General features: G+C 41.5%; 1 protein-coding gene across 1 annotated transcript in view; it reads left to right on the forward strand.

Moving 5' to 3' along the window:
- The window catches only part of LOC122766794 (thyrotropin-releasing hormone-degrading ectoenzyme-like), a 94,374-nt gene that overhangs the window by 72,710 nt on the left and 698 nt on the right, over positions 1-20,966 (forward strand). The window contains exons 11-20 of the mRNA XM_044021961.1: positions 2,051-2,139; positions 3,035-3,168; positions 3,239-3,294; positions 10,422-10,569; positions 10,661-10,764; positions 10,850-10,957; positions 14,645-14,812; positions 16,363-16,503; positions 16,604-16,685; positions 18,944-20,966. The exon at positions 18,944-20,966 is cut by the window's right edge and continues 698 nt beyond it. Coding sequence (XP_043877896.1) covers positions 2,051-2,139; positions 3,035-3,168; positions 3,239-3,294; positions 10,422-10,569; positions 10,661-10,764; positions 10,850-10,957; positions 14,645-14,812; positions 16,363-16,503; positions 16,604-16,685; positions 18,944-19,096 — 1,183 coding nt within the window. The 3' untranslated portion in view covers positions 19,097-20,966. The remainder of the gene's footprint in view (positions 1-2,050; positions 2,140-3,034; positions 3,169-3,238; positions 3,295-10,421; positions 10,570-10,660; positions 10,765-10,849; positions 10,958-14,644; positions 14,813-16,362; positions 16,504-16,603; positions 16,686-18,943) is intronic.

Below are 20,966 nucleotides of genomic sequence, written 5' to 3' on the forward strand. Positions count from 1 at the left end.
GTGACGGCCGATTTTTACCAAGTGAAACAAAAGATTGAGAAGTTTTTTTTTTAATGAATTCATAAGTCAGTAAAATTATAAAATGCAGGTCTATTTTAAAAATGTCATAAACTGTCTCGACCCATCGTCAGATTTTAAGTCGACATGTTAAAGATCAGACGAAAAAAAGCAGGCGACAGGTGAGTTTGAGCTAATAAAATTGAAAATAAATCAGCCTTAAACGCACCACGGCTCGTCGTCGTGGTGACGGGCAGAAAAAGACTCTGACAGGTAAAGAATAGAGCAGGTGGAACCATTTTTCTGTCTGATGTAACAAGTTAAATGAAAAAATTATTTATGAATTCACCTCACCGCCGTTCATTCATTCATTTCACTGTGTCACCTTTTCAGGAGGAAAGAAGAGAATCAACAGCCTGGAAAATAGAAAATAAATATTATTTGAATGCATTAAATTTATTCTATAAATGTTTTTATGTAACGTAATATTTTCATTTGAGGTCAATGTGAGGGCGTCCGCTGTGTGTGTGTGTGTGTGTGTGTGTGTGTGTGTTGAATAAATCCTCAACACACAGACACACACACGACTAAAATAAACATTCTTCATCTCAATCAAATATTAATGAACACATTCTGCTGTGTGTGTATGTGACTTCCTGTCAATCACATTGTTATAAATATCATATTAAATATTCAGTTGCCGGGCAGTGCTATTGATAGAGTGTTGCCCGCGGCGACAAACGGCTATTATTGGCTCGGCAAATGGGTCGTTCTCTGACTGATTGTGTTACAATGACCCTGACCTCTCTCACACACACACACACACACACACACACAGGCTAATTAATAAGCTGTTGTGTGTAAAGCTGATTGTTTGCGCTCTGTAATTAAAATCCACTTTAATTAAAATATGAATTAATTTAATTAGAAACAACTCTGAAGGTTTTTGTTTGAACTAAATTCCCTGTAAAAGCTCATTCAGTCGGGTCATTAGTGTGTGTGTGTGTGTGTGTTCTGCTTTTACAGATTTGTGTAAATGCTGCGGCTCCAATATTGTATTGTGAAAAATGCAGAGCTGCATGGTTATGTTTTAGTGTGGATGGTCTGAAACCGAGACTTTTATTTTGTCAACGACAAGGACATGTTTTGGTCTTTTATTCTGACGATGTCTTTTATACAACGACGATGTTGTGTTCGAGTGTGGATGAACATAATTTGAGACTTTTACTTTGAAAACTGCATGGTTGCAGTTTTTTAATGTGGATATATATATACTTTTATTTTGAAAACTGTGCAGTTGTTGTGATTTAATTTGGCCAAACATACACTTTGACATGTATTTTGAAAATCAAGGGGTTTGATTTAGTGTGGATTAACAGAAATCTCATCCACAAACTGAATGTTTGAGTTTTAGAGTGGACAATCACAAACTGAGTCTTTTACTTTGAAAGGTGCACAGCTGTTGTATTTTAATGTGGACAGGCGGAGAGTTTTATTTTGTTGTTTTTTAGTGTGGATAAACAGAAATTAGGATTTTGGACAAACGCCAACAGTGTATTTTATTTTGAAAACCAAGGGTTAGAAACTTCAACTTTGGACGAAAAGAAACAAGACTTTTATTTTGAATTCTGAGTGATTTGTTTTCATGTGGACAAACAGAAACTTAGACTTTGGACAAACCATACATACTTTTACTTTGAAAGGTTGTGTTAAGTTTGTTTATTTAAATTCTCACTTTCTCTACATTTGCCGTCCTTTAAATTTTGAAAGAATAAAAATGAGTAAAAATCTTTAATGTTAATCAACGCTTTGTTAAAAACGAGTCACACAGTGAAGACGTGACATTCACCACATTCACACGTTAACCTCGGAGACTCTTTACGTGACTGATGTTTACTGCCTTCACTCACTCACTCTCTCTCTATAACACTGTGGGTGTCTCTCTCTCTCTGTGTTTCTAATGTCTCTTTATCTGATAACTGAGGCAATAAAAGTCAATCTACTTGTACAGCATCGCAGTGACATCACTCTCTCTCTCTCTCTCTCTCTGTAGTTTACGATGGCAGGTCCCGCTAACGGTCGCCGTGGGAAACATGTCCACCACCTCTTTGCAGAGTCTCATCTGGATCAACAACAGGACGGGTACTAACACAGACCCTGACCCTGACCCTGTGGTGCTAAAACCTATCTGTGGTGGTAGCATTGCTAATTAAAGAGCTACCATGACTAGTTAAATAGCCATGCTATCTGCGGTGGTAGCATGGCTAATCAACGAGGTAACATGAGCTAGTTAAATAGCCACGCTATGCTATGTATAAAGTTACGCGCTAACACCTGTATCTGTAGCATGGCTAATGAACAAGCTAACACCAGCTAGTTGAATTGCCAAGCCATCTCCGTCAGTAACACGGCTAATCAACAAGCTAACATCTGCATTTGACTTTTATTTTGAAAACCAAGTATGAGAAACTTACACTTTGGACAAGAATAAACAGCAAACCCACATCAGTCGACCTCGATTTATGATTTAATGATTTAAACCCTCTTTATAATCAGGATTAAATTATTATAAATTATATAAACATATTTTGTCTATTCACCTTTTTAACATATCTGTACTATTCACTTCCATTTACAAGGGTTAGAAGACGTGGAGCACTTGCATTCGTCTTTGACATCTTTGTCATCTTTTTTCGCAAGTTTTGAGACTGAGACCTGTTTTAAAAATAAACGTATATAAATGCGTTCCGAAAGCCAGTTCTTCATAAATAAGAAGTTGATTACGATACGAAAATGTTACAAGTTTCCTTGAAGTCTTTCTCCATGACTGTAATTCTAACATCAATGTTGACATTAGCGACATTTCCACGATGAAAGTGATGCTAAGCTACTGTAAAATAAAGTCAAGTAAAATCCTGCCCTTAAAATCAAGCTGAATATGAAACATTGTGTGAGTAACGACGAGCATGGAGTCGTCTGCATACGCGATCATCTTCCCCGGCTTAAACTGTGTCTCCTCCTTCCGTTTTCGTCTCAGAGACGCACAGGATTGCGCTGATGGGCGACAACACCTGGTTGCTCGGCAACGTAAACCAAACGGGCTACTTCCGCGTGAACTACGACCTCCAGAACTGGAAACTGCTGATTCAGCAGCTTCACGGCAACCCACAGGTTTGTTTGTTTGTTTTTGTTTGTTTGTCTGTTTTTGACTTTCCACTCAAACTCTTTCTGTCTCTTTCAGATCATCTCAGTGGGAAACAGGGCGGGGCTTATTGATGACGCGTTCAACCTGGCCAGGTAAGTTCTGTTTTAGCTGTGTTGCTAAAGGGCGGTTGAAGATCCTGTTGATGAGACACATGTTGGAAATGCAACGGGGCCTCTATGAAACTGGCAGCAGGGGACAGAGGACACATTGTGGGGACAAATGGATGCGTAACGTCCTCTTTATTTGACCAAACGAGAGTGAAACGTTTGTTTTAGATGTTTTGGCAGGAAATGGTCCGTCAGCGAGACGGGGTGTCCTGAAACGGTGGACGCCGTGTCCTTTCTCTCTGATTAGTTTGTCGTAAGTGAGACATCTGGACGCTCGATGAGGCGGATCCGTTGTGTCTGTTTGTGTTTGCTTTTAATTGTTTGGTGTGGGGAACTGATGACACGCGCCCCCCACCCCCACCTCAGATGCCAACTTTTGAATCGTCATCATCTATTCAGCAGAATCAACAAGACGGTTGTCCCAGAGTCAGAGGTTTATATTGTGTATGTAAATTCCCGCTCAGACACACATTCATATTCATACTGGAGGCCTGTGGATGGAGCTTTGTCAGCAGTGGATTCCACAGCCGCGATGATAAGTGCAGCTTATAAGTGGCTCGGGGATTATGACTGTCGCCTCGCAGCAGAAGCTTTTCTTCTTCTCTCCTCACTCTTTCTCTGTGAAGTTTGTCTTTTTTTTTGGCTTTAGTTTATTCTGAAAGTGACGGCGGCTTCAGTCAAACTGGAAATCGTCCCAAAAAAACACTTGTTTTTGCTCTTTGTCCGTGGTTTTAACATGCTGTTTGTTTGTGCTTTTACACGGACGCGGTTCTGGCTCCGTTTGGGAGTCTCAGAACCTCAGTGCTTTCTGGGGAATCAGCCCTAGTTCACACCAATTGCATGGCCCTGCGATACATCCGCGTTGCGTGTGCAATGGGCGAACTAAGCCCCGCCCCACTCATAAGCAGAAAAAAACATTTCAACAACAGAAAAAGTAGTCGCCAACAATAGCCATCCGAGCCTCGACCTGGAGATCCTCGAACCTGTGGACACCTGACTCCCCTGAGCCGCTCAAACCAGACGTGTCCAAGGGAACTGTAGCGTTGTTCTCTTCTTCCTTGGTTGGAATGCGTCCTATTCCCGGCGTCCAGACTTGTACCACCACCTGATGGTGAAGTGGGATACTACAGGACCCTGCCGCGCGAGTTCCAGGGTCCACGATGTACGACCCGGAAGTATACCACAAGCTTAAGAGGGACCAAAGTGGGATGAGGTTACTACACATTTGGTGGAAGAAAACCTCTGAGAACCAAATTTTTTTTTGTTCCTGCTGAGAACCAACTTTTCAGGTTCCGCTTGAACACGCCTTGCTCAAAGTTAGGTTTGTGGAACCAGAACCTGCCGGTTTGAAAGGGTTCTCTGTGTTTCCCTGTGCGGCAGGAGCTCAGGTGTAAATGTGACCTTTAGATCCTGAGTCGACGCTGAACATGGATTCATATACTCATTGTCACTGGTGCTCGGTCGCGGTTTCCAGATCTTCTTGGGTAGAACTTATGGCGTTCGACGATGGTTCCAATTAGAGTCACGTTCAACATAAATCAGAGGATTTGTTTATCTAAGTGCTGTGTTCTCTGTAACCATGACACCAACAGACAAACAGATGACCACAGAGCATCCAATAATATACCCGCTTCATAACGAAAGTTCTCCAAGTTGTTTTTAATATTGTTTGTTTTTCTCGTGTTCAGTGAACAAAGCGCGACAGAGCAGAAAATGACATTAATCCTCAACATAAAACACAAACGCTACTCTTCAGGAAGAACATTTGGTGCCTGCCTTTTTTTCAATTACCAGTGGAAGAGAAGAGACTTTATCTGCTCTTAAATTACACCTCTTTGTTTTTTTGTTTAATCAGACAACACTCCCGCACCGTGTCTCCTCCACAGCACATTTAACAGACTATTCCTATTCCTCTGCGGGGGGAATAAAATGGAACCGACCATTGAATCTTGTATTTTTGACGCACTTAAAAAAAGCAAAAGGTCGGGACGATTTGTTTTATTTAAAGCAGCAACGAGACCAAGATACTGTCATTTGAGCCAAGCTGACATTTATAGCGTGGTTGACAGTTGGTACGATCCAAATACATGTAGTTTTGCAGGGTTTGGTGAACGTTCAGTGGACGTGTTCTTACGGTGAAAAAGTCAAAGATCGTATCGGGAAAGTTCTGGTTTTCAAAAAAACCAAGACATCGTTGGACAAATGACTAAATGAAAGTTTTTAGAATGGGACTAAACAAACCAGTGGGTGACGTCACAGTGGGATATCCCCAATGGAATCAATATCCAATCAAGCCTTTTTCAATCTGAATCAAAAACCTGTTGGAACTCAGTGATGATATGCAACATTTGTAGTCCCACATATATAGAAATGAGATCAGGAACCATGAACTGTTCCGAGAATCCTGTCCGTGACGCTGCGTTCAGACTCCACTGCCTGTGAAAGAACTCTGTGAAGACAAAGTCAGTGATGAATGACGATCAGCGCCGCTGCAGCCGCAGAGGAGGAGGAGTGAGTCGTTTCTCACTGTGACGTTTTCAGCCTGGAGCTTTTAGAACACTGTAACCAAAATCTACTCTGACACCAGCCTTATAACTCAATCCCCCCGTTCTTTCTTCTGTATCTCGCTCTCTCAGCCATCTGTTTTCTGTCACGCTGAATGAGCCTCAGCCAGAGACAGCTGTGCTGTCATCCTCTGTTCGACGCTGTGGGTTGATGAGTTGTGAGCGTTGACATACTCAAAGTTTTGGAAACACAGAGCTGATGATGATGAGTTCCTTCATCTGAACACTTTGTGCGCTCAAAAAGAATGTTTCAGGGAGCAGTAACTGCGTTGGAACAAAGTCGGCGACGAGTGGAAGACATTTTCGGTCTCGTCTAAGTAAAGAACCGAAGAAAACAACAGGAACATCAAGGCGACAAAGGGAATAGACGTGTTTTTATGTCGTCATTAAACTGCGAATTTGTTACGACAAGCTTCAGCTTCAAAATCAAACTTATTTGTTTGACCTTCGATTCAAATTGCCACAACAGTGACATCATCTCGCGCAGCCGTTTAAACTGCACATGTAAGGGAAGAGCGTGGTGTCGTTTGCATACGTGATGATCCTCTGTTTGTCTCTTTCATCTTCAACCTTCAAAATAAAGTCTTAGACGAGTGGAATAAACTGTCTTGTAGTAGTAGTTGAGAATCTGAAGAGAATGTATTTTTATATCTAAAAGTCTGAAAGTTTATGACATTTACTGTACTTAATTATCAAAAGTAAATTTTCTGATATAAAATGAATTTAAAGTTAGAAGTAAAAGTAAAAGTGCTCAGTGGTAGGGCCAGTTGTCTTTCAATGGGACGGTTGTGGGTTCAATTCCTGGCTCTGCTCGTCTATATGTGTCCTTGAGCAAAGACACTTAACCCATAAAGCAGCTCATCAAGACTAGAAACGGTCTATACAGACCATAATATCAACTCTTCTTCTGATTGTACTTGGTCGTAACAAAGAGAGTTAGAGATAATATAGTGGAGTGTACAAGTACAAGTTGCTAGAAATATGAATAACAAAGGAAGGTACAGATATGTGAATTTTCTACTTAAGTACAGTAAGTATTTGTACTTTGTTCCCTTAACCGTCCTCTACTATAAACCTTTGTAGAATTAGAAGCAGCTTTGTGTTTTTATCTTTGTTTCACTGACGCTTGAAAGACAACCAAACATTCAGGATTATTCTGTGTTTTAAACGCCAAGTTTTTACTGTAAACGATTCTCCTCAATGACGCGATGAGTCGACTCAGACACGAAGGACGACTAAAACGATGGCGCGGGGGTCAAAGTTCACCTCCATCAGGCAGGCAGGAGCATCTGCTGCACACTCAGTCTCAGGAGGATCGGGGGATTGTTTAGAGGTCGACGCAGTCGTAGAACATCTGGAGTGTTGAGATAAAAACGTGAACATGAGCCCATAAAAATCATCTACATATATACATATACACATATATATATATATATATATACATATAACGTAGGATAACACGTCAGTCGTCATATGTTCGGCTGAACATCCTCTAATCCCAGATGTGGAAACAGATGTTTCAGGACGATGAAGCTCGCCTCAGCCGTCCTGAAAAATATCAGGTGAAGTTTTTCAAGTCAGAAAACTACGACAGAGAATTAGAGCCAAACTAAAGATTTAGTTTTTGAATCTTTTGAGAATAAAGGCATTATAGTACAACAATAAAGTCATGATTATTATTCCAGTGATCAGCTGTGACCCGCGTCAAGAGTTCTGAAGTTACATTTTTGGTTTGTATGTCACAAATAAAGAAATACTGCCGTGTCATGGTTTTCACCGTGGGATGTTTTCTTGAAGCGTTTGAAGATCAAAGAGAGAAACACTGAGGGAGATCATCACGTATGCAGACGACACCACGCTGTTTAAAAAGTAATGTGCCATGGTGTCACTGCTCTGATTATGGGATGTGGTGTCTGTTCAATGGAGAAAGTCAAACAAATGAAACTGACAAGGTTGAATTTAAACTGTAAAACAATGACATGTTGAAAAAGTGGAAGATCAAAAACTGAGAATCATCACGTATGCAGATGACACCACGCTGTTCATCTAAATCTGCAGATTCAGTGACTTCCCCTTCTCCCAAAGTCATCTTCTGGAAACATCCTTGTACTTTAAGGTACTTTAAACGAGACTGCAAACGGACAAACACAGACGAGGTAAAATGGCGACAGTGACTGAGCTGTCAGAGAGTCACATGACTCTTGTTTCCGCAGCGACAGCGACTCGTGGTTTGTTTTCTGTCACTGGATGAATTCATGAGTGTGATGAAAACACAGATGTTTCTGTGACTGAGTTCATAAACCTGGTTCTGGATCTGTTGAGACCCAGGAGGAGGAGGAGGAGAATCTGCAGCTCCGGCTGATTTCATAAACTCGACAAAAGCTTCTTTTTGTTTTCTGCTCCGAACAAAAATGTCATTTCAGCGTTTTTCTGATCAGTGAATTCATTACACTTTGACAGATCTTCAATCTTTGATTTCAGCTTTGCTCCGCCTCCTTTTGTTTCCTGTTCAACCGACAGAGTAATTCATATGTGTGTATATATATATACATATATATACGTATATACATCCTTTTTTGTAGTAATGACTGTGTCTCTCTGAATGTGTGTTTAAACAGTGATGGATGTCGTTTCTGTGTGTGTGTGTGTGTGCGTGTGTGTGTGTGCGTGCGTGCAGGCGACCGCAGCAGTCCCCTCCTCGTTAGCTCCCCAGTGAGCCTCACTAATGGATGATGGACAAACAATTAACTGGCCTTTAACGACGTTAACGAGTTAATGAGCTCAGTGGAGGGTTTTTTTGTGCTTTTTTTTACAGCCCTGTTAGCGCCCCCCGCAGGTAGCACGCGTCATTTGAGACACAGTGTGAAACAACACACTTGTACAATTTAAAGGGTGTCGTGTCATCGCCCTGGTCTCGGCGGTCCCGGGTCCGGCCTTTGTTGTTTTACAAAGTGACACAAATGTCAGTCCCCACTTGAAGAAGCGCTGAGCATGTTCTTAAGATACCGTCAGTTTAATCGACCTGGAGTCTTTTGTGAAGCGTCTCCTGAATGTTCTGAACTATGCCGTTCATTCTTGGTCCTTGAAGACGTTTCTGTCTGAACGCTGAATTCTGTGTGAGAACGCCGAGTATTTTGTTTAACACAGAAGCAGAAAATGAACACGACGTGACGATGTGTTTGTTCCACATTGTTGTGGACGATGTCGGACAACCACGTGATTGATGGTGTTTGTGGGAAAAGTGGGAAAAAAAACTGCTGAACAACAGAAGAAGATCAATTGCTGTATGCTGTTGCCATGACGACCAGGTCCTCGTCACTTCTCTGTGTGTTTAGTCCCGTCTGTGGCTCTGAGAGCTGTAAACAGGAAGTCTCTGCAGGCCGCGAGGATTATGGTAATGCCCCCCGAGGCCCAGGTGCATGATGGGACTGGAGGTGGAAGTGTGGACGTTGGACGCGAGGGAGATTATGGAAATGCGGCGGTTGGTGTCGCATTTCTCCGCCGACTGCTCAGAGACTCACGGAGTCTGAGCTCCAAGAGATTAATTTAAATGTGGTCGTCAGTCAAACACCAAAGACACTTCAGCTGAGCTAATCCTCAGGATTTAGATCACATCTCATCCATAACTCAGTCTCTATTTCATTCACTGTTCAATACATCAGCTCACTCTCCCACACCAAAGCCCATAGAGAAAATCAGTGATTTTAGCTCGCGGGGACACAGGATCTGCTGGTCCTCTGCTGCCTCGTGTGGTCACTTTGTGTCACTGAAGTCAATCTGAACAAAGGATAAAAGCCGAATTGTATAAAATAAGACGTTTGAACTTAGTGATGGAGGCAGCAGTGGATCAACAACTCCTGTGTGCTGTGACGTTAAAATCACTGGTTTTCTCTGTGGGCTTTGGTGTGGCAGAGTGAGTGGTTTACAAACTTCAGTTTCCTGTTGGAAAAGTCTGTCTCACAGTGAGATAAAGACATGAACGTGTTCTTAGTGTGTGTGTGTGTGTGTGTGTGTGTGTGTGTGAGTGTGTGTGTGAGTGTGTGTGTGTGTGTGTGTGTGTGTGTGTGTCATAACTTCCTCATCGGTCGCCGATAATTAGACTCGGATCCAATCAGACTAAAATCACCTCCCCCGTGTTTGCTCGACCACTCAATCAATATTCATTAGGTGTGTGTGTGCGTGCGTGTGTGTGGGCGGGGCTGAAGGTCAACGCAGGTGAGTGACATCATGAATGTTAATGTTAGGCTCATTAATATTCATGAACCCGGGGCCAGAGCCCGAGCTCTTGTGGCATTTTGGAGGCCGGGGTTTGTCTTCATGTGTTTATGAAGGAGTTTATTCTCACGCAGACCCACACCTGAGGGTTAAAGGTCAAATCTACTGTAGGATCGGCCTTTAAATTGGATTCAGGTCCCAGAATGCACTCTGTCTCCTGCACTCTGCTCCGATAACAATAAAGAATGAAAAAGACGATAGAGTGAAGTAACAGACGTTCCTGACTGAGTGTTTTTTATATAATTGTAATATCCCTCCCCCTCTCTCTCTCAGGGCTGGGTACCTCCCACAGGGCATTCCCTTGCAGCTGATTGGCTACCTGCCGGAGGAGACGTCCTTCCTGCCGTGGCACGCCGCCAGCCGAGCGCTCTACCAGCTGGACAAACTGCTGGACCGCACAGAGGAATACAGCCTGTTCAGTGTAAACATCAGTCAGCTAATCAATCAATCAATCAATCAATCAATCAATGAACACTGAACCTGTGTGTGTGTGTGTGTGTGTGTGTGAACAGGACTACGTGTTAAAGCAGGTTGCTGCGAGGTATCATCAGATGGGATGGCCGACAAACGGTCCGGGCAGCGAGGGCAGCGTCCTGCAGGCGTCCTACCAGACTGAGTACGAACACACACACACACACACACACTACACACACACTTGTCTGTGTGCGTTTTTTGGTCCTCACAAAGTGTCGTGTCCACAGGGAGCTGCAGCGGGAGCTCATCATGCTCGCGTGCAGCTTCGGGAACAAACAGTGCCACCGTCAGGCCGTCGCCTACATCTCTGACTGGATCTCCAGCAACAAGAACAGGTGACAACACACACACACACACACATGAACAGATTGATTCCACCAGGGGGCGGTGTGTCTCACAGTCTGATTGCAAAGAAACTCGTCACGAGAACCACTCACTCTCCCACACCAAACCCCATAGAGAAAATCAGTGATTTAAGCTCAGAATGACACAGGAGCTGCTGGTCTACTGCTGCCTCGTGTGGTCACTTTGTGTCACTGAAATAAATCCAAATGTATTATTTTAAAAGCCGAAGTGACAAAATAAGACATTTGAACTTAGTGATGGAAGCAGCAGTGGATGAATAGCTCCATTGTGCTGTGATGTTAAAATCACTGGTTTTCTCTATGGGCTTTGGTGTGGGAGAGTGAGTCACATAAAGACGTGAACATGAGTATTTTGTTTAGAGTTTGTGTCGCTTGTTGCTTCTCACCACAGGGGGCGCTCACAGCACAGTCTGCTATAAATAACTACTGTTGTCACATTATTGATCGCAATGATCGATGTGATTCATCCGTTCATTTGTTAAAATACACTTTTTTTTAAATTAGAGTTCTGACTTTTTAAAAATTAGACTTCTGACTTATTATCATCATTATTATTATTATTTAAAATCATCACTGGGGCCAGTTTTGGTCCACGAACCACCCGTTGCTGACCCCTGATTAACAGGGTCCGATATTTCCGACTGTACTTAAACACCACAGGCAGAGAAAATTTACATAATTAATCATGTGTTTTGTGACATTTCTTAAATGTCATGTGGTTAATTGTGCGTACGTTTGTTTTCTTTGTGTAAAAGTGCGTGTTTTTCTCCACAGGTGACTGAAAAACACCGATCAGATCCTGCACATGAAACAAAAAACAATAAAAACCCCAAAAAATCCAGCACCTGCTGTAAAAACCACTGCGACTAAAACAAATCCGCCTCCAGAACAATGAGTGTAATTAACTGCAAAGAGCAGCTAATGTCTCAGCGCCTTCGTCCCTCTGGAATATTCATCACGTCCCACTGAGGTTTCATTGTAAATGAAGCAACTTAATGGATCAAAAACCATCAGCTTTTAAATTAATCTCAGTTCATGGCTCCGGTCGCGGCTGGATTATCCTGGTGGGAGGTTCCTGGACCACAAAGAGCCGCCAGGCCTCCATTAACCCGGCGCTCTGTCCACTCTTTGTCTCTGCTGGGATTTTTAAACGTGTCCCGTGTGAAAGACGTCGTCACAGACGTGGTTTAGTGAAGGTTTGGTGAAGGTGAAGCTTCAGTCCACACTCAAATATCTCATGAAAACTGGTGTAAATGTTGCTGTTGTTGCTCAGCTTTGCCTTCAGCGCCACCATGAGGTGGATGTGGACAACAGCATGATTGTTATTGAGGTTGTTGCTGCTAACGTTGAGGTCGTTGCTGCTAACATTGAGGTTGTTGCCGCTAACTTTGCAGTTGTAGCTGCTAACATTTAGGTTGATGCTGCTAATATTGAGATTGTTGCTTCTAACGTTAAGGTTGTTGCTGCTAACGTTGGGGTTGTCGTTACTGCTAAAGTTGAGGTTGTTGCTGCTAGCGTTGATGTTGTTTCTGATAATGTTGAGGTTGTTGCTGATAATGTTGAGGTTGTTGCCACTAACGTTGAGGTTGTAGCTGCTAACATTTAGGTTGATGCTGCTAATATTGAGATTGTTGCTGCTAACATTGAGGTTGTTGCTTCTTGTTGAGGTTGTTGCTGCTAGCAGCTGGGGTTGTCGTTACTGCTAAAGTTGAGGTTATTTGCTGCTAGCGTTGATGTTGCTTCTAACGTTAAGGTTGTTGCTGCTAACGTTGGGGTTGTGCGTTACTGCTGCTAAAGTTGAGGTTGTTGCTGCTAACGTTGATGTTGTTGTTGCTGCTAATATTGAGATTGTTGCTGCTAAGGTTGGGGTTGTCTTTACTGCTAACGTTGAGGTTGTCGTTGCTGCTAATGTTGAGGTTGTTGTAGTTGCTGCTGTTTTTACATATATAATGTCACATATTCAGACATGTGTACAGTATATATGCATATAATAAATCAGAATGGTCGACGTGACTGAGAAATAATTTAATTTAGTGTAATATCAGGTTTTTTTTTTACTGTGTATTTTAAAATAGAAACAGAAAAACTGCATCCCAGATTGGAGAAAAATAAAAGGCGTTACATTTCACCTGAGCTGATGTTTGAAGTGTGTCTGCACGAGAAAGTCTTCATTTACACTAATGTACAGACAGACGGATGGTCGAGAGACTTCCACTGTCAGTGAGAGAGAGAGAGAGAGGGAGGGAGGAGGAGGTGAAGAACATAAAACATCCTCACACTGTTCAAACACACACTCGCTCAGAGTGAGTGTGATAGTTAATGGGACGTGAAACATCTGGAGGTTTACACACACACACACACACACACACACACACACTGGTTTATATTCTGCAGAGAAACATTACGACTGTTATTTCTATTAGAAATAACTGCAGCGGCTGCAGAGACACAACAGTGATGTTAGAACATGATCAATGATCAGACCTCATGTAATCTGATTAAAAACACACACACACACACGCACACACGTTTGTCAGATGCTGTCTAACTTTAACGCCACAGTCAGCAATAATGTGTGTGTGTGCGTGCGCGTGTGTGTCTCTTAAGTGGAGCATCTCTAAAGTGATTTCCCAGGTCGATGAGTGATGTTCATGATGAACACACACTGACACACACACACACTGTGATAAGTCAATGTATATGCTGTCATTTCTCAGTCCGCTGAGCTTCACTGTATTGTGATGAAAGTTTTTAGTTTTGGTTTAGTGATAATCCAGGTCACACACACACACACACACACACACAATGCTGTGTACTTTGATTTAGGTCAGTGACCAGCTGGGGCATAGAGCGTGTGTGTGTGTGTGTGTGTGTGTGCGTGCGTGCGTGCGTGTGCCTTTTCTAACTGAACACCAAAGCCCATAGAGAAAATCAGTGATTTTAACATCACACACACACACATAAGCTGTTGATCCACTTCTCCTCCATCACTCAGTTCAAATGTTTTAATTCGGATTTTAAAATCCATCGTTCCGATTTACATCAGTGACACAAAGTGACCACACGAGGCAGCAGCAGACCAGCAGCTCCTGTGTCGCTGTGAGCTGAAATCACTGGTTTTCTGTATGGACTTTGGTGTGGGAGAGTGAGCGGTTTGCAAACGTGCCGCTCGTGCGTTGCCACATACAGTAACTGTGAACACTCACCTCTGTACACAAGCGTCTGAGTCATGACTCAGCTTGTTTTCTCTCTTCTTTTTTTTTTAAAGTAAATCCATAATGAAGTCTGGATTTTTCTCTCTTAGCTTCCAGAGAACGTGGTCGTTAATCCTGCAGACGTGACTTATCAGTGTGTTCAGCTTTATTACTTTTCCCGGTTCACACTCAGAGTCACGTCTCGTCTCTGCTGCTCTGCTCTATCTTACACTTATTAACTTCCCTTAAATTAGACTTAGGCTTGTCTCGTTTTGCGTCTCGCTGACTTTTGCTACGTCCACAAAAGTACAGTCTGGTTCGCTGTGAGGTTTTATCCACTTCCAACATGCTAACCAATCATGACTGTGCATTTTTATAAATGTACTTTTATCCGGTCAATGCAGTTTTTTACGTCATGAGCGGCAGTTGAACTTATGTTTGTTTGTTGTTGTTTTTTCTGCAGAATTCCTCCGAACATCAGAGACATCGTTTACTGCACCGGCGTCAGTCTCATGGACGAGGACGTGTGGGAGTTCATCTGGATGAAGTTCCACTCGTCCAGCGCCGTGTCCGAGAAGAAGATCCTGCTGGAGGCGCTGACGTGCTCCGACAACACGTTCCTCCTCAACAGGTGAAGATATATATATTGTTGTTATTATTATGATTATTAATAATATTTACAGGCCTGTGTATAAAACAGAATGCTGTAAGACATGCTAATGCTTTCACAAATATCGTAGTTCTTTATTTTTTATCAATTAACGAACTGCAAAATCAGCTAAAAGAGGAAAAATCTAATCGAACCTAATTTAATGAAATATTCAAATTACAATCAGAACTTTACTTTTGATGTTTGTCTTTTTTAAAAAGGTTTTGTATTCATCCACACGCAATGACTAAGAAATGCTGTGTGTGGCGCTGTGAGAAACACACCATGAATGTTAGCTGTGAGTTAGCTTTGAGTTAGCTATGGGTTAGCTTGAGTTAGCCGTGGGTTAACTGTTTTATTTGAAAAAAAATATACATTCAAATGTAAACATTCACAGAAACAGAGACAGAATGAAAAAAAAGTAAAGAAGACGACAACAATGACAAAGATTAGCAACAGCTAATGCTAACACAAGAGAGAGCTGATATGATAATAAAAAATAAAGGTTTAGCGAATTCTCCTCAACTCGTAAAACCTTGTTGAAATATTAAGGAGTTAGGCAGCAGTAATCGATTATTTTTGGCCACTAGGTGGCAGTGAAACGAGCTGCAAACACACGTGTGTTATCATCATGTGTCGGCAAAACTCTTTTGTTTGGTCTGCAGCGCCTCCTCCTGGTGGAAACAGAGAAGACAACAGAATTAAAATCTAATAAATAAAAAACCCTCTTTACTTCAAAAAGAGGGGAGAAAAAAACGTGTTTCTATTTTTTGCTGACTCATGTTTTCATTGTTGGACGTCAGCAGGAATTTGAACACATTAGCATACAAACAAACACACAAACAAATAAACGTGAGTGTGTGTGTGAGTGAGGTATTGATTTTTTAGCCACAGAAAACTGTTCTGCAATCAGAGAGCTGGTACTGCATGTTCAGATAGCAGCTATCACACACACACACACACGCACGCACGCACGCACGCACACACACGCACACACACACACACACACTCAGTGATTGGTCACACAGGAAATGGTTTCAGCACAGAGGGATTGTGGGAAAAGAGAGAAATTGATTTTTGGGGTTTAATGAAAAGACGGCAGTTACAAACAACCAGCACGCGCACACACACACACACACACACACTCTCACACACACACTCACACACTCAAGGACACACGTAATACACTCTGGAGTGTCCATAAAAAAAAGATGGAAACAGAAAATAAAGAAAGATGAAGGTGAAGTGTGTGCGTGCGAGAGAACATCAGTATCTTTGTTTAAAAACGTTCCTCAGTAAATATCAAATTACACTCAACACATTAATTACAGATTAAATAGTTTGTGTCTGTGTGTTTTTATGTCAGTGGTTTGTTTTGTAGAAAATAAAGACTGGAAAAAATATGTTGTTTTAAATAAAATATGGCAAGAATATCTTTTATATAACCCATATGGAATAAAAAATATAAAACTATTATTTAGGTATGTAATTAAAAGAACTCAATTTAACTTAAACCTGTCTGTGTCTCCCAGGTTACTGAACCTGTCGCTGACCTCTGACCTGGTCCCGGAGCAGGATGTGATCGACGTCATCATCCACGTGGGCAGAAACCCTCAGGGTCGAAACCTGGCCTGGAGATACTTCAGAGAGAAGTGGGACATTCTCAACGCGCGGTGAGAGATAATACAAATAAGACAAATACTGAAAATACATCAAATAATAAAGCCAGATGGCAGCAGAGGAAGTGAAACATGCGTTTTATTTCCATCTCAGATACGGTGAAGCTTTGTTCATGAATTCAAAACTCATCAGTGGAGTCACCGAGTTTCTGAACACGGAACAAGAACTCAACGAGGTAAACACGCTAACACCAACATGCTAACAACAACATGGTAAATGGGCTGGTTTTATATAGCACTTTTCTAGTCTTGATGACCACTCAAAGCTGCTTTACGCTACTGTTTTGCCATTCACCCATTCATCCATTCACTCACACTTTCATCCGGCACAGCCATCAGGAGCAACATGGGGTTATGTTGCCCAACGACGCATCAGCATGTAGACTAGCAGGGCCGGGAATCAAACCCACAACCTTTGAATCGAGAGACGACTCGCTCTACCACTGAACTGCCGTCACCCCGGCATGCTAAAACCAACATGCTAATACTGACATGCTAACATGAACACTAACACTGACATGCTAACAACACCATGGTTACAACAACACACTATCACCAACATGCTAACATGAGCACACTAACACCGACACGCTAATACTAATATGCTAACATGAACACACTAACATGCTAATACTAATATGCTAACATGAACACACTAACATGCTAATACTAATATGCTAACATGAACACACTAACATGCTAATACTAATATGCTAACATGAACACTAACACCAACATGCTAACAACACCATGGTTACAACAACACATTAACACTGATATGCTAATACTAATATGCTAACATGAACACACTAACACTGACATGCTAACAACACCATGGTTACAACAACACAGTAACGCCGACATGCCAACACCAATATGGTAACATCAACATGCTAACAACACCATGGTTACAACTACACACTAACGCCGACATGCTAATACCAATATGGTATCATCAACATGCTAACAACACCATGGTTACAACTACACACTATCGCCGACATGCTAATACCAATATGGTAACATCAACATGCTACAACAACACACTAACACAGCATGCTAACAGCAACATGCTAACCTGGTTTTTCTGTTCGTACACTTTTCATTTTAGTGGAATCATTTCCCACAGAAGAGAAACAGGAGGAGAAAGTAAGAGGTGGAACACGACTCCACACGTTTATTTTCTGCAAACATTTGAATATGATGAACATTTTCCGGGGAAAAACAGAAACATTTTTCTTCTTCTCTTGTTGACGCGACGACAAAAGCGCGGCCTCTGTGTGGGCGACGTGTCAGTGAGTGAATTAAACCACGGACAAAAGAGAAACTCATCAAACCCAAAGAATGATGAGTCTTTTTGTTTGGTTTTCATGACAAAATAAAATGTGCTTTTAGAGGAGAAATGTGTGAGTCATGGAGAGGAGAGGAGGAGAGTTAACGACATGAACCACATGAAAGGGAGGTGAAGGGGATGAACTTTGTGCTGCGCTCCAGTGAATCTGTCACCCTCTCACCAAACGCTAACTTCACTGTGAGCATAAAAGCGGCCGTTTCTCCCACCTTTTCTTTTAATTACCGACGTTTCGCTTTGATTCCTCGAGAAACTTCACGTCGTCTAATTGTGAACCTCGAAAAACTGAAGCTTCTCTTCATTTTTCAAGCGTTTAACAGACACTTCCCTGCAGAGAGTTTTCATTTATTTGTCATTAAAAGTCTCTTTCGCTCGAAAACATCAAGGAACCTTTGGTTTCCTCTGAGCTTCAGACCTCGTTATAGTCTCATTTTCTCAACGCTCTGTACGAGAGTAAAAACTCACTTCACGGACAAAAGTATGGAGACACCTGTTATTCAAGCTGGAAACGGTCCTCAGGATGGTGGCGCTGTGGAGCCAGTGTGCCACGCCCAAGCCTCAGTGAGGTATCAAACAGAAAGGTTCATTTTTTGAATTTTGTGTGCCAAGTTTTATGAGAATCCGTTTTTCCTAAATGCCTCAAACGTGTTCGTTAATTGACGAAAATGCCACAGGAAATCCAACGTTGCCGACTTCCTGTTTCGTCAAAAAAAAAATCAAAAAATATCCAAGGAGTCATTTTAGAATGAGGGCAACAGACTTACCACGTTTCGTCAAAATCGATGCAACTTTTTAATAATTACGACCTCCAGTTGGGGGCGCTGTTGCCACGCCCATGTATGAAACCAATAAAATATCAAATTTTCTTGTCTTTTCGAGGACATTCGTGCTTTGAAAACATCATTTTCCCTTCATGTTGAACGTTTATCAAACTTTATCGGAGCGCCATCATGGTTTGCAGTAATCTCTTTAACCTCTGGGGGGCACTGTTTCATTTATTTCTACACACATATTCTAACTTATCTGTCGTCTCCTTTTTCTTCCTTCCTCCCTCCTTCCTTCCCTTGCTCCTTCTGTCCTTAGTTAAAAGACTTCATCCAATCAAGCGGTGTGGGGGCGGGGCCTGCTTTGCCACGAGCACTAGAGATCGTCGAGGGCAATGTGCGCTGGCACCGCCTCCACCGGCGGCAGTTCTACCAGTGGCTGCGCAAACCTCCGAGCCCCGCCCTCGGCTAAAGGCGCCGTTGGCCAGCACAAGTGGAGCGACTGCAGACTGCTCATGCTATCGCACCGCTAGCTTCACAGATGAAGTCAGAACGACCGACGCGACCGCTTCTTCAGCTCGTTTTTATCTTTTTACACAAACTTTTTATTTCTGATTCTTTTGCCGTGGAAACGTAAAGATGAAATTTAAACGACAAAAGCTGAGAGTTAGCTAGCAGCCACTGTTTGATAACAGCTAGCATCAAAACTCCACCTGAAGCAGTTACTGATATCTAACTGCAGCAAGTCACTGTGGGCTAGCATCAAAACTCCACCTGAAGCCATCATTGCCAGCTAACAGCTAGCTTCAAAACTCAATCTGAAGCAGTGACTGCTAGCTAACAGCAGCAGTCACTATTAGCTAACAGCTGGAATCAAAATTCTATCTTAAAGTTAGCATCACAGAGAGATTTTGTTAGATCAGTGAAAAATGAGCGCATTAACAATAAAACACAAAGAATTTGAATTTAACAAACTTCGAGGATGAAACATTTATGATAAAGTAGCCAGTTATGAATTAAAGAGAAAAAAAAAGATTGTAAGAACTAAAAAAAACTTTATATAAATGTGATTATAAATCTAGTAAAATTATAATAATTCTGATAATTCTTCAGATTAGTGAAATCTTTTTTATTGGATTATTTTCTTCACCTCAAACTAAAAACAACAGATTATTTTAATCTCAGTATCAGTGAAACCAGAACCAGATCTAGAACAAGAACCAGAGTCTGTTTAATCTGAACCTGAAGTAAACGTAAAAAAAAATCAATAAGCATAATTTTTGTCATTTTCCATGTTTTTATTCAAATAGACGGAAAAACCAGAGCAGCTTGAATCAGTCGTGTTCCCGCTCCATGTTTGTTTGCATGTTGAGTTGTGATTAACTCATTCATTATTAAATATTTGTTTAATCTTCACAAAAACATCAATTTCATCCAGAATTCAGAGCTTTTATTCTGAAAAAATATGACAATTGTCGCTGGAATTGACAATAAACTCACAAATAAATCGCTGCTGCTGTAAAAGTTAATAAATAACCTTAACCAGTTTCAGATAATAAATAACTATTAGCATGTGTTCGGCTCAAAGAAGACGCTGTAATTCTCCAAAATAAAGTTTGTTTCGAGCATTATTTAACATTTTATTCTAAGAAATTGCTTTGAACAGTTTCTGAAAACCAATCACTTATTCATTTTTATTTTAAAGTCATGAACCACGTTTTCATCAGTCATTTTAATTTATCTGATTTTATTTAATCACCACGTTTTATACACAAGAGCAACGCAATGTGTTTTACGTAAAAACAAAATTAGAAAACAGTAAAAAGTTTGCGCAAAACCCAATTATAATATAAATAAAATAGATTCATTTAAAAAAAAAATGTGTAATTGTGTCCTGAATAAAATGAACACTTTACACAACATAAATCAAACAAACGACTGAATTACAATTATTATTATTTTTTTTTAAATAGAGCAAAATAACAAAAGGTCTAAAAGTTTTAGTAGAAATTTTCTGTAAAACACGTTGAGTTGCTCTTGTGTTTTTAAAGGATTTTGAAGACGCTGACGTCTCTTATTTCATGACCTCGTTAAAAAAAGCTCTGACGGAAGAAGTCGTTTAATATCCGACAGACGCACACAGACGTTCTGCGTCAGAGAAAGAAGACGAGCCGGTTGGGGGGCGGGGTGTTAACAACGCGACACCTCACGGACTGAAACCTCGGAGGATCCTGAACCTTCGACCAAACAAAACCACAGAACTCAACGTCACGTCGCCGCTTCCACAAAAGCACAAAAGAAAGCGTTGAAGAAACATTCTTTCCCTTTTCCCTTCCGTCGTG

Source organism: Solea senegalensis, linkage group LG3 (assembly GCF_019176455.1).
Source record: "Solea senegalensis isolate Sse05_10M linkage group LG3, IFAPA_SoseM_1, whole genome shotgun sequence".
In the NCBI taxonomy this organism is placed as follows: Eukaryota; Metazoa; Chordata; class Actinopteri; order Pleuronectiformes; family Soleidae; genus Solea; species Solea senegalensis.